The sequence below is a fragment of the Telopea speciosissima genome, chromosome 11 (genome assembly GCF_018873765.1).
Source record: "Telopea speciosissima isolate NSW1024214 ecotype Mountain lineage chromosome 11, Tspe_v1, whole genome shotgun sequence".
NCBI classification, from domain to species: Eukaryota; Viridiplantae; Streptophyta; class Magnoliopsida; order Proteales; family Proteaceae; genus Telopea; species Telopea speciosissima.
The window spans coordinates 3,095,561-3,109,725 of record NC_057926.1 but is presented as its reverse complement, the minus strand read 5'-3'; the positions used below and the strand labels follow the sequence as shown (position 1 = coordinate 3,109,725).

General features: G+C 37.6%; 1 protein-coding gene across 3 annotated transcripts; it reads right to left on the bottom strand.

The window, feature by feature from the left end:
* Positions 1-5,126: 5,126 nt before the first annotated feature.
* LOC122645742 (pectin acetylesterase 8-like) lies at positions 5,127-12,706 on the bottom strand. 3 transcript variants are annotated; one of them, XM_043839082.1, is made up of 13 exons: positions 12,573-12,706; positions 8,655-8,782; positions 8,388-8,470; positions 7,504-7,633; positions 7,310-7,389; positions 7,110-7,196; positions 6,894-7,018; positions 6,705-6,765; positions 6,439-6,492; positions 6,252-6,329; positions 5,982-6,087; positions 5,546-5,691; positions 5,127-5,462 (listed from the first exon to the last, which is right to left on the bottom strand). In XM_043839082.1, exons 2-13 carry the CDS (start codon positions 8,779-8,781, stop codon positions 5,340-5,342), a joined length of 1,200 nt encoding a protein of 399 aa, XP_043695017.1. In that variant the 5' UTR covers position 8,782; positions 12,573-12,706; the 3' UTR covers positions 5,127-5,339. The 3 variants fall into 3 exon arrangements, with proteins under 3 accessions (XP_043695017.1, XP_043695019.1, XP_043695018.1); XM_043839084.1 differs by having other exon boundaries at positions 8,655-8,785; positions 12,578-12,596; XM_043839083.1 differs by lacking the exon at positions 12,573-12,706 and adding an exon at positions 9,717-9,813.
* Between the last annotated feature and the right edge of the window lie 1,459 nt (positions 12,707-14,165).

Below are 14,165 nucleotides of genomic sequence, written 5' to 3'. Positions count from 1 at the left end.
TGTGAAAGAAGTTGGTTCCTGCTCATTAGAAAGAGAATAGAGAACGGCACAGTGGGAAGAATTATAATGTTCATATGATAAAAAATCTGATAAAGGGTATGGTGAACCTGAAGGATGTGACGCAAGTCATGGAGAAGAAGTTGGGAGCGGGTGCACATGACCGCAGTAATAATCCTTCAATCTAGTGTTGGGCTGACGAACGCGGATGGAGGGAGGGCGAGTGGTACTCTCAATGGGGACAGGGGTAGGGCTTGGTGTAATGTTAGGGCTGCCCGATGAAGGTTCGGTTGGTGGATCGGGTGGGGTAATATCCGAAATGGGTATGGGTAGAACAACTGAGGAGTCGTTAGGAGGAGCTAGAGGGATGGGGCTAGCATGTGGAAAAATCGACTCGTGAAAAATAACGTCCCAACTCAAAAAATATTGATGGGTGGTGAGGTCAAATAAACGGTAGCCTTTTTGGCCTTGGGGATAGCCAAGAAAAAGACACTGTCGCGCACGCGGGCCAAATTTGTCATGGTGTAAATGGCCAGTGGAGGCAAAACATAGGCAACCAAACACCTTGAGATGGTCATAGGTTGGGGATTGTTGAAGAAGAACTTGGTAGGGAGTGACACCATTATGAAGAGGGGTAGGGAGGCGATTAATTAAATAAATCACGGTAAGGAGGCAATCCCCCCAAAAAACCTTAAGGAGGTGGGCATTGAAGCGAAGAGCACGAGCAACTTCAAGGAGGTGGAGGTGTTTGCGTTCCACCACTCCATTTTGTTGTGGGGTGCCGACATTACTATGTTGGTGAGAAATACCATTGTTCAAAAAAGATTGCATGGGTTTAGAAAAAAATTCTAATCCATTGTCGGTGTGGATGCACTTAATAAGATGATTGTATTGGGTGTTAACATGGGCATAAAAATTGCATAAAAGTTGAAAAGTTTCAGATTTAAACTTCATTAAAAAAGTCCAAGTACACCATTTTGAAATGGTGAAGACTGTTCAAAGAAGAATGCTAGGTGAAAAAGGCAGTTCAAAAATCTGATACTGATAATAGGGTCGGGCCACAACCCTATTTTACTTTCCACTACTGGCTCCCGACCTAGCTACAAGACAGTGTTTCATTTCCAAAGAAGCTTGGATCCACCACCCGGAGTTCCCAACTTTCTGCTCGAATACCTGGAACCATCTAAAAGGAGAATCACTAGAGGTTAAGCTTAGTGCTCTCTCAAACAAATTAAGAAGCTGGAACCGTCAGGTCTTCGGGCATGTTGACATCCTCAAAGATTAGTTGATGAATACATCTCTATCCCTTTCAGAATTGAAGTTGCCGAATGAGTTTGAGTTGGGAAAAATTCAAAATCAACTTAAATGGATCTTTGATGCTAAGGAAGTCTTTTGGCTTCAAAAATCAAGACATATGTACATCAAAGATGGGGACTGCAACACTAAATTTTACCATTCGGTAGTAAAGGCTAATTTGAGGAAAAGAAGAATTGAGTACATCTGGGACGAGAATGGTCATAGACTGGAGGATCCAAAACTGATGGCACAGCTCTTTGCAGAACATCTAAAAGATGTCTTTACTACTTCTAATCCTTTTGATGCAGGATTCGTGGAGTGTTTATTCTCGTAGATTACAACACCTAGAGAGGTGGAATCTCTATGTTCTCCACCATCTATACAAGAAATCAGGAAAGTGGTCTTCTTTTTTGGACCCCTTAAATCCCTAGGTATTGATGGGTTTCAGGCATGTTTCTATCAAAAAATTTGGGATTTGGTAAGTCCTGATCTTCTCTCTTTTTCTACTCAATTCTTCACCGAATCTTACTTACCACTTGGAGTTAATCATACTCTTATTTGTCTCATTCCAAAAATGAACTCGGGGGTAAGGATTGGAGACTTTAGACCCATCAGTCTTTGTAATGTCTCCTATAAGATTTTATCCAAATTAATTGCTAACAGATTGAAAGGTTTCGTAAATAAAATCATATCTCCATTTCAAGCCGCTTTTGTTCTTGGAAGACAAATAACTGATAATATTGTGATGGCACAGGAAATCTTTCATTTTATGAAACACACAAAAGGCAAAATGGGGTATGTTGCAATCAAAATTGACATGTCCAAGGCTTATGATAGGATTGAATGGGATCTTATCTCTTCTTTGTTTAGATTTCTCGGCTTTGGGGAGCATTGGTGTAAATTAATCTCGACCCTCATGACCACATCTTCTTTTTCTATCAAATTAGATGGCAGTCCCTTTGAATTCTTTAAGGGCTCCAAAGGAATCCGACAGGGATGCCCTCTGAGTCCTTATCTCTTCATCACGGCCATGGAAGTCTTGTCTAGGCTTTTTCTAAGTTATGGGAAACTAAATCTTTTTAAAGGGATCAAGGTCGCTAGATCGGCACCGGAGATCTCCCATCTCTTGTTTGCTAATGACTTGTTTGTTTTTTGTCGGGCTTCTCATGAAGATCTTCTTACTGTCAAGGCCATCCTCGACCTTTTTTCAGATCTCTCGGGCTAGGAAATAAATTTCTCAAAAAGTGGTATTCACTTTAGTACGAATGTGCTAGGTGTGGAAAAATTGGCCCTTTGTTCTCTTCTTAGTATTTCGGAAATGTCCACAATGTTGTGTATTTGGGTACTAATCGTTTTCATGGTAGATCCAAAATCAGTTTTTTACATAGAATTGTTGGTTCTATGTTGAGAAAATGCAAAAGAAAATGTGTATTTGGAAATCCAATTTCTTATCTTATGCAGGTCGTAGGGTATTGGTTCAATCTGCTCTGGCCTTAACCCCAACTTATTTAATGAATTGTTTTCTATTCCCTCTCAAAATCTGTCATTCCATTGATACCATTTGTCATAATTTCTGGTCGGGTAATCTGGGGAATAAGAAAAAATCCACCTTAATTTCTTGGGAAAAATTGTGCACCCCCATCAACCAAGGAGGTTTGGGTTTTCGGAAGGCAGCAACTCACAACAGGGCTCTGCTCATGAAACTAGGCTGGAAACTGTTGGCTGAGCCTTCTTCCATATGGGCTCGAACCCTTAAAGCCAAATACTTTCCCAATTCATCCTTCTTTGATCCCAAAGTTAGGAGAAAGAGAGGGTCTTGGACTTGGAATAGCATCAGTCATATTATCCCAACCCTCCAAGGAATATCAATTAAGAAAATTGGGAATGGTGATACTACCTATTTCTAGACTGATCCCTGGATCCCATCCTTAAGAGGTAATCTCCTTCCTTCTTTGCAGAACCTGGAACTGAGAAATGCTAAGGTTGCTGATTTTGTGGTAGACTCTAGATGGAATTCTAACCATATAAACTCTTCAATTCCTGTGCATGTGTCTTCTCATATTTACAAGATCTCTTTATCTTCTGAAGAAGACAGATGGTGGTGCACTCTTGCCAAGAATGGCTTATTTAGTACTAAACTAGTTGCTAAATCTTTGAGTTCGTCTGATTCTTCTGATAATCCTGTTAGATCCACTTGGTGGAAATTTTTTTGGAGATTAAAAATCCACCCTAAATTTCAAATATTTTTCTGGCGACTTTTAAATGCAGGTCTCCCAATTAAGGAGGTCATTTCGAAATGGATTCAGATCGATACAACATGTGCCTTTTGTGGATGTGGTGTTGAATCCTACTGGCACCTATTCCTTTCATGTGATTGGACCAAACGCATCTGGGCGGCTGGGCAATTAGGGCTAAGGACTGAATGCATTACGAATTCATCTCTCGAAAATTTCTGCATTTCAACTTTGTTAAATCGGTCTCTAGATAAGAATTCTTTACACTGGTTCTTCAAGGTGTTCATTATCATGTGCTATTTTATTTAGAACATGCGAAACAAGGTGGTAATAGGACAAGAAAATCATAATCCAAATTGGATTATTAAACAAACGAATTTATGGTTCTTTTCTAAACATTTCCCCCCCTCCCCCATCTTTCATCCCACGATGTAAAGGTTGATAGATTAGATTTAATAGAGTTGCATTCTTTATCCATCCCTTATATTACTTACCCTGTCTTAATCTGTGCAGGATACCAGAATTGTGAAGTAAACTCAGCAATGGTTGAGTATTATTCTACTTAACGGGACTCTCACCTTTTTTGTGGCAGGGTTCAATAAGTACAATTGTGAATATGAATAAGAAGTAATTAGTATTAAAAATGGGCTAATTATGGCAAGGAGTTTGGGGTTGCAGATTAAAGAAGTTTGGTGCTCCTCTCAAGAGATAGCTGATCTTCTTCCATCTCCATCAACCAATCCTTGGCCGTGGACTTTACTTAAAGATCTATTGTATATATATAATCTAGGCCCCGACATAAAATATACTACCTCAACTCACTCTTTTTGTCACATGTTAGCTAGTAACCTTGCCAGGTCAGCTGGACTGACCAAATCTATGTATATATTCTCTCGTTAGCTTTTATATATCTTTCTTTTTTTCATCAAAGGAAAAAAAAAAAAAAAACCCTAGAATTTCAGCAATCAAGACAGATAGCAACAAAAAATGTAGAAAAGAAATCATCGACAACAAACATAGCACATAGCAAATATCTCCTTCAACCTTCGAACAACAATCAGGGCAAAAAACCAAAGGAACTCCAATCTCAGTCGCAAACACTCAATCTTCATAACAAATATAAGAAACCATATTGAAGAACAAACGAACCGAAGGATTAAAGAAGAAACGAGAGCAGCCAGATCTCACAATGCAAGTAAGCATAAACTGATTTTTTTTTCCTCCTCACACAGTAATCAAACATAAGACGCTCCTTTTTTTTTTCTTTTTCTTCTTCTTCTTCTTCATCATCATCATCGCTCTGATACCATGTAACAATGTAGAGAACTAAATAGAAAATAAAGAAGACTGGAGAGAAGAGAGAAAAGAGCCAAAATAATGGAGTAACCCAACGATAGAATCAGAGTGTCTTCTACTGCTGAAGTTGAATTTGTTTATAATCCAATAATAGAAACATAAGTTGAGTAAAAAAGGGAAAAGAATAAATCAACTAGGATTCTAAGCACTAATCCTAGTAACACTAGGAAACAAAACATTCCTAAACTGTGAAACATATTCTCGGTGGGGCATTCCCCCAAGCTGAGAATCCTCAACACTTTAACAGATTTTATATATTTTTTATTCTAAAAATAACAATCAAATACATGTTACAATGACTCAAGCCAGCACACGAGTTTAGTTCTTTGGGGATCTTCGCTTATTCGGATGCCTTAATTAATCATAATCTGCTTCATATTTGAGCTTGGCTCACCTATAACCATGACTTGCTAAAAATAAATATTTTTCCAACAACGTTACAACAATGGACTATACTCATGGATGTTCTTGTGGATCAAAAACGCGGTTGTGGCATGATGAATCGCATGGATAAGGACAATCGATCTTCTGGAAGGGACTTCGGTCATGATACCAGTCACCAACTGCCTTTGAAATTGGCTGCAAAACATAGTTTTATACATGAATCAGATAAGAATTATGTTAACAAGCAAAACTTCACAGAGAGCGAGAGAGAGAGATACCGTCTTTTCCAGTACAGGAGAATCGGCCCTTAACCATGTCTCCTGCATTTCAGATTGGCAGTGAGCATAACAAGAGTTAATGAACATGCCTCTTGATGAGGAGCTCCCCAAACCAGACAATGCCCTTAAAAAATCCACTCTGAAACCTGTTAAGCCATGATGTTAATTCATCAGTAAACAAAATTGTTCAACTTACAATAACCTGGAAAGACGTGAGTACTTCTCTGTCACTATGGAAGTTTGGCAAGGACAACCCCTCCCCTTGCCAACCCAAAATAAAAGAGGGGGGGGGGAGAATCTCATTCACTTTAGGCTGGCCATCTGTAGGCAATTTGGAAAGCCTACTAATTTGACTATGGAGGACCTAACCGTATAAAGAAAACCTTAAAGATTATGCACATTAGATTAAAGAACAAGGAAGGTTCAGCGCAATGACCCTGCATGGTTTCTAGTTGACTGGATGAGCATTTCTCTATATCAAGCTTGCAGCTGTGCCACTGTCCATGGGGATCAGCAACACCTGGTGCCAAGATGTTCTTTATCTGGAAAGAAATAAGGATTTGAAATCAGCAAGTGTTCAGTTTGCATTTCTTTTAAGTAAAACGCAGGAATTCATCGATGATATGGGAAGAGATGCAGATATAAGTATTTAAGTTCTTCTATATATAGCACTAGATGTTGCAAACACACCTATGAAAATTCTTACCTGCCATGAATCATAGGCAGCATTTAATAAAAATAGTGGCGTCTTGATCTGTTGTGCCATGTATTGTGGGAAGAAACACTGCCATTTGGTTTGGATGCATAAGAAAAATGGCAAGAAGTTGACATCTTGATTCAAAAACGAAAATTACAACAAGAAGATCAAATATTGTTAGAAAAAATATACCTACCATACTTGGTTTGAGTCTTGAAGTGCAAGACACAGGAAGATTCTTCGCTGACCCCTAAAGACAGGAAATAAGGTCAGTGTAAGATATGTTAAAGAAATAAAATTTATGAAACTGAGCAGAAGTTAACAAAAAAAAATGATTCAACAAGATAAAAGGCATGGAAGTCACATCCAGTAAGATAAAAGGCATGGAGGTCACAAGTCACACGAATATGTGAAAATCATCATCATAGAAGGAGGCAAATGCAAAAAGAATAAGAAACATACATGAGTTGTAACCACTTCATCATAAAAGCCTTGAATATGTTGCGCTCCAGAGACATCTTTCCTGCCATGCATCCTTTCATAGTCAGTACGGCAAAACAAAGAAAGAACTTCAGTTTTTCTTTTTCCCAACTTTCAACCATATCTATTTTGCAAGTAAATCACCGAACAAGGTCCAAATTATGAGCTTACGCATTAATAAAATAACCAGCATCCGCAAGGCATTTTACTTTGGTAGGGATAGGTAGGAGTGAGCGAAAGTTATCACAATGGAGAATGGAGGTCAACCCACCAGATGAACAGCCAGAAAGAAGAGCCTGTAACCAACTACATTTTACTTTATTAAGGTCAAGGAGACACCACATAAATGAGGGGAAGCAAAAAGGTGGATCATGCCGATATTCATACATTTTCAGCATTTTTCATCCCTTTTGCTAATAGATCTTCAATGACAGCAACAAAAACCCTTGCGCCTCTAAAGTGAAGATTGGTTGCCTGATAACAAGGAAGTTACCCGTATAGAAAATGCTCGTAAATATATAGAGTATTAAGATATAGACTATGAAATTTCAGCTACAATAATGATCGAAATCAGAAAAAAAACTCACGGGATTCACAGCCTCCACATCTCCAGTAAATGATGATCCATCACAGTACCGGACTTTGATTTTATTCCAATTATAGAAGTCTGAACATTGAAATCATGTTTCAGTCATTTTGAAGGAAAGGATTCAAATGGTATCGAAATCAAAAGCATAAAAATAAGATAAAAAAAAATTTGGGCCACAGTTTCAAAAAGTACCTGGGTTAAATTGTTGTTTGTTGCTCAGAATGCCAGAGAAAACAATTTGCTTCACCATTTGCTTAGATGAACCTAAGCGGGTATTCTTCCGATCAAGGCATGTTGTGACATTGTTGCACCAGCCTCCACCCTGAAAAGTAACATTAGGGAAACAGAAAGAGGATAGGGATCCGTAAATGAACAAGCTATACCACCTTGACTCAACTTAACAAAGCCTTTTCTAACTAGATGGGTTGGCTACACAAATCCTGTTTTACCACTCAAGTTTGTTTAAAGCCATGTTGTTGTAGCCTTTTCTAACTAGATGGGGTTAGCTACACAAATCCTGTTTCACCACTCAAGTCTGTTTAAAGCCATGTTGTTGTCAACAAACACCATTCAGATTTTTCTAACCACTTCTTCATAAATCAACTACCAATAACCTTGCCAGCTAAATGGGAGGATCCAAGAGAAAACCTAATACGTAAAGTAGCCAAATGATTCTAAAAGGGAAGTATAAATTTTAATTTCATTACCATCAGGTTGCAACCAAAAAAGAAGCATAAATTCAGAATTGCAGTACTTTCAAAGGTACTCCTTACATAACTTGGTGGCCCAAAAGTTTTAAGGAGGGTCAGGCATTTAATCAAGAAAATTTTGGGACTTAAATACTAGACGGTACTGAAAGAAACTGTTAAGCTGTTCAAGCATAAGAAACCGTAGTTTTATGACCCTGAATCCAGTTATACAGAAGGAGTAATCAAAATCACACATTTTATTTCCTGTCACCCAACTCCATAGATTTTTCAATTCGTTTGACCAATACAAGTGTTAATTGATACAAAGTTCATCATACACATCAACTGAGTTTGGAGTTCAATAGTTGAGATTTTGATAGGACTGACCTCAAAATGAACCAGCCAATTGTTAATCCCTGCACCAAATCCTTTATCAAAGTGATATGCTGGTGGGCTCCCATCCAAGCACACTGCAACAATTTCAATCTCAAAATGCAACGTAAGCAACCCAACATTTAGTCTATCAGTATAAATAAACAGGAAGTCTCAATTAGTAGTAGTTTTTCTGTAAAAAGTCCCAATTTCTATGCATCATCATAAGAAAACGAAACAGAAAAGTTACAATTCTCAAGTATTGATATTATACATCCATACCTGCTCCTTTTGCTACAGCATTTTCATTTCCAACAAAAGTTATTCCAACGTTGAATCCATCTGCTTTCAGGGTGATCAGAATGCAGATTAGAAGGTTTAACCATCCAGATAATTTTGCATCAACCATCCTGTATGGTGCAATCAATTATCAAAACAAGGCAGGTAGTAAAGAAGAAGAAGAAGCATACCAAAAAATAAAACTTAGCAGGCATATATATATGTGTGCAGCTATAATGAGAAATTCAAATCATAAAAAATGTTTATAAAGAAGGGTGTAGGACTATTTCTAATCTCTACTTGGGCGTTCCTGTCAAGAAATCCCATTAACTTGAGAAATAAATAAAGTATGTATTTCCTTTGGAAGAACAGAAATTGCTAGATTTTCCAATAACCCATTTCTCAAGTCAGCAAGAACAGACCAACTGCTCTCCCGCCGGATAAAATCCAATACATTATGCCAGCTGAATCCAACCCCCCCCCCCTCCCCTCCCCTCCAACAAAAAAAGTACTTATAATAAGAGTCTTTCCTCCAGAAAATCACCATTAAGCACTGACACGGGCACTCTCGAATCAAAATATACAGAAAAAAGTTCAGTAATCGTATATTTCTCAATGCGTCCATGCATACAACCATCTATCCACAAAAGGATTCATGATTATTAACAAATAAGAACATTAAAACTAATCTCACTAAAAAAAATGTTATTTATTTTTCCTCTTTTGGTAAGGGAGCAATACAAAAGAGTTGGGGGGGGGGGGGGGGGCAAATGGAAAAGATGAAAAACGCTTCTCTCTTCAGATTCATTCTGGTATTGCACAAAATTGATAGAATACTTCTCAGAAGTATGCATTGACTCTATAAAAAATTTCAACATCGATTCTGTAAACATGGAAAGACTAGCAATAGCAGATCCATTAACATTGCAGAAACTAAATAGAACAGAGAAAAGAAAATTCAGATTTCTCATGTAGGTACATTGAAAACAGAATGCTGCCCAAGTTTCTCCAATGACTTTTCACCGCCAATACTAGCGTAAGAGACTAAAAAATCACTCTCTCTACCTGGAAAGAAGATCCTCACTCCGCTGAAACTGACACTAAACCCAGTTCAGTTTTCCTGTTCGAAGCTCAAAAAATCCGATCCAAGAAATCGAATTTCTATAACAACTAAACCAACCACAAATTATAATTTATAGCAAACCAAGGGCTTTCCCAAAGTACCCAAAAGAAATAATATTTTTTCCTGTAAAGAAACGAAGCTGTTATTAAGTAATGAGTTTCAGTGAGAAAGCGAGCTTGAGCACAGAACCCAAGTACCGACACTCATTCGCTTCGATTTCTATTTTTTTTTATTTTGTAGAAATTCGCTTAGATTTCTTAATAACACCATAATTTAGTCTCTAATATATACAAACTATAGTTACTATAATATATATCATACTGGAAAAATGCTTCAATAGCGAATTATGATAAGCCACGCAGAAACCTCACAGTCAATCCCATCTTTATTATCTCCCCCTTTTTTCCGTCTGTCTGCAATGAATGTGGGACCAATCCCTAAAGCTCACAGTCCTCAGAAAGGGAGAGAGAGCGGCGAATGCGTTTGCGGGGGAAAGTTGTTCATGATTTCCGTGGGACCAAAGTTGAACTGTGTGAGTTATATGGTTGACGGTGATGTATGGATTGTGGACCCATGGAAGGTGGGTGTTGTTGCACTGTGGTCCGCCGGTTCGTTTTCTATAGGTAGGGTCTCAGCAGATATAGTTGTTTGTAGCTGTCATCCGATAAAGATAGACAGGGAGTCAGGGACTGGTATGGATCTATTCATAATTTTTGTGGATTAGATTTCTTTTGAATTCTACCAAAATAAAATTTCTCTAAAAGATCATGTGTCTATGTCTCTTCTCCTCAAAATAAAAGGGCAGAGATGTCTTTTCATATGAAAAAGAGAGAGATAGATTCATGGGACTCTTTCCCATATATTATTGAGGAAAGACAACATTTCTTGGTCCTGTTCAGTCCGTCGCAGCTCCTATGTTAGACACAGGATCGTGTAAAAGACCATCGCACCCCTAGATTTTCCACTTTTCTATGACGGTGCAAAAGTCATTTCCTTTGCTCTGTATCCGAACACAAGGGTCATGCACCGCACATGATAAAGGAGCATTCTTTCTTCCATATTATTGTTAATAAAATGATGGTACAACGGACTCTCTGAGGACAACTCCTACGCCCAAGGACTGGTATGGATCTATTCATAATTTTTGTGGATTAGATTTCTTTTGAATTCTACCAAAAAAAAGAATTCTCTTCAAAAGATCATAAGTGTCTATATCTCTCCTCCACAATATAAGGAGGCAAAGATGTCTTTTCATATGGGGAGGAGAGAGATAGACTCATGGGCTCCCAAATAGAGTTCTTTTTCCCATATATTATTGAGGAAAGACAACACTACTTGGTCCCGTTCGGTTCTTCGTAGCTCCTATGTTAGACACAGGATCGTGTAAAATGATCGTCGCACCCCCAGATTTTTCGCTTTTCTATGACGGTGCAAAAGTCATTTCCTTTGTTGTGTCCGAACATAGGGGTCGCGCACCGCACACGACAAGGGAGCATTCTTTCTCCCATATTATTGTTAATAAAATGATGGCGCAAAGGACTCTGTCCGTGAGGATGACTCCTACGCCCAGACAGATGATGGGCTAAATGACCATGCTGGCTCTATGAAAGATGAAAATCTTACCTATATTGATGCTTTCTCATACAATTCCATTAACTCGTGTTGCGGCTAGGGCCATGCTCTTGGACAGAAAACTCTTTCATAAAATGATGTAACCATTTCTTTGTACTCAATCGCTACAAAAATCCTCTACCAAAAAAAAAAATCACTACAAAACTCGAAATAGTCAACTTAGCCCAGCTTGATCCCAAATTCCCAAATGTTATTGATTCAAAGCTGGGGAATGTGTATTGGGTGTGGGTAACCGATCCGATTATCAGTTGCTTCGTCCATACCAGCTGTTTCGAGCATAAAACTTGTAAATTCTTCATTTTTTAATGCTTTAAATGTCCAACAATGTGATTTGTCGAATGGAAAGCCAGATTTATTCATTAAAATAGTCCGGATCAAACCTTCTTCTCCAAATTGCTCCATTGATATATCCTTTGATCTGTGGCTTTTTCGGGGAAGGGTTCTCTGAGCAAGTACAGTACTCTATATCTTCTCATAATGATTTTTTTGTTTAGAGAAATTATCAACGTCACCCCTTGAGATTTATCAATATACACGAAATATGGAAATATAAACTGCTACCCGTATTTTAATAGGGTAACCTATGAAATATAATTTATTAAATTACCCTCTACACTAAAACAAAAAAAATTTTGAAAAATTAGTCAAATGTGATAATCTGCTGACATCACTACTTAACAGCCGTGATAAGCTAGTCAAGCGCTTAAACCACCATTACGCCTTCTCAACCATCCAAATACCCTATCTTCAACTATCCAATTTTTGTATGCTTGCTCCTTTTAATCAATCTCATTTGGAAAATTGATCAAATGTGATAATCTGAATTATGAAGAACAAATTGCCATGTTCTTTGCCAACCTTTTGCAAATGGAAAAGATGAAAATTGCTTCTCTCTTCAGATTCGTTATGGTATTGCACAAAATTTATAGAATCCTTCTCAGAAATATGCATTGAATCTATAAAAATTCAACATCGATTCTGTAAGCATGGAATTGAAAGACCAGCAATAGCAGATCCATTAACATTGCAGAAACTAAATGGAACAGAGAAAAGAAAATCCAGATTTCTCATTTAGGTACATTTAAAATAAAATGCTGCCCAAGTTTCTCCAATGATTTTTCACCACCAATACTAACGTAAGAGACTAAAAAATCACTTATCTCTACCTTAAATGAGATGAAAGAAGATCCTCACTCCGCTGAAACTGACACTAAACCCAGTTCAATTTTCCTGTTCGAAGCTTAAAAAATCCAATCCAAGAAATCGAATTTCTATAACAATTAAACCAACCACAAATTACAATTTATAGCAAACCAAGGGATTCTTGGGCTTTCCAAAAGTACCCAAAAGAAATAATATTTTTTCCTATAAAGAAACGAAGCTGTTTTTAAGTAATGAGTTTCAGTGTGAATGTGAAAGCAAAACTCAAGAACCGACACTTATTCGCTTAGATTTCTTAAAAACACCATAATTTAGTCTCTAATATAAACTAACTATAGGTGTATAGTTACTATATTATATACTATATATTGGAAAAATACTTCAATAGCGATTCGAATTCTGACTTAGTGATTACGTAATTATGATAAGCCACGCTGAAACCTTGCAGCCAACAATCCCATCTTTATTATCTTTATCTCTTTCCGTCTGTCTGCAACGAATGTGGGACCAAAGCTCACAGTCCTCACTCCTCACAGACAAAGAGAGAAAGAGAGAGAGCGATGATGCGTTTGCAGGGGAAAGTTGTTCATGATTTCCGTGGGACCAAAGTTGACCTGTGTGAGTTATACGACTGACGGTGATGTGTGGGTTGTGGACCAATGGAAGATGGGTGTTGCATTGTGGTCCGCCAGTTTGTTTTCTATAGGCTCCGGAGAAATAGTTGTTTGTAGCTGTCATCCAATAAAGAAGGACAGGGACTGTCATGGATCTATTCATAAAGTTTTGGGTTTTCTTCGGCTGTGCTCAAATTGTCCAAACGTATAATTGTATAAATGCCCCCTGAACTTTCATTAATTTCAAATGCACCCCTATTTTGTAAACTATGTATAACAATCTAGTCTCTCGTTAGTGTGGGATGTTATGTTTTAGTGTCTGGCATTTTTTTAATATGGTTAGACCATTCTGCCCTTGATAGGATAAAGTGACAAAAATGCCTTTACCTAAAAAAAAAATCTGCAATTCTTCTTCCCTAAATTGTTTAGGATTTTAAAAAACGGAAAAATTGTAGTTTTTTTTGCTGTTTGAAGATTGGATAGATTTGCAATTCACACCTTACCTCACTCAACGGCATCTCTCTCCCTCTCTGTTTCTGTCTTACCTTTTCACAATGTGGATTTTCAATCTGTTCCATACCCAGGTAAACATCATTGATTTTAATTTTATCATCCCTCGATTTATTGTTTTTCTGTTGATTCTATTCGTCTTCTTCTTTATTTGAGTAAATGGTAATCCAAATTTCCCCTTGATTCCTTGCTAAAGGGAAGAACTACTTTGTTAGTGGGAGGAGTGTTGAAGAGCTTGGTACGGTAAAAACAAATTTGTTTGTTAACTGGTTGGTTCTTTCTTGGTTCGATAAAAGCAACTTGTGAGCCACTCACCAAGAATGGATAAATAGATTAGCAAGGGCTGCATGATAACATTTTTGTTTCTTTATTTCTCTATTTTTTTGTTTCTGGGAACAAAAAATTATAAGAAATCCGTTTGTTAACACCGGTTCATTTTTTTGTTCCTAGGAATGAACCGAGACAAAAAAAATT

Coding starts and splice junctions, on each gene's coding strand:
- LOC122645742 (XM_043839082.1), bottom strand. CDS start 8,781: ATGGTTGATGCAAAATTATCTGGATGGTTAAACCTTCTAATCTGCATT. Junction 8,471..8,654: donor TGCTGTAGCAAAAGGAGCAG/GTATGGATGTAT, acceptor AAATTGTTGCAG/TGTGCTTGGATGGGAGCCCA. Junction 7,390..7,503: donor CAAACAACAATTTAACCCAG/GTACTTTTTGAA, acceptor TTCAATGTTCAG/ACTTCTATAATTGGAATAAA.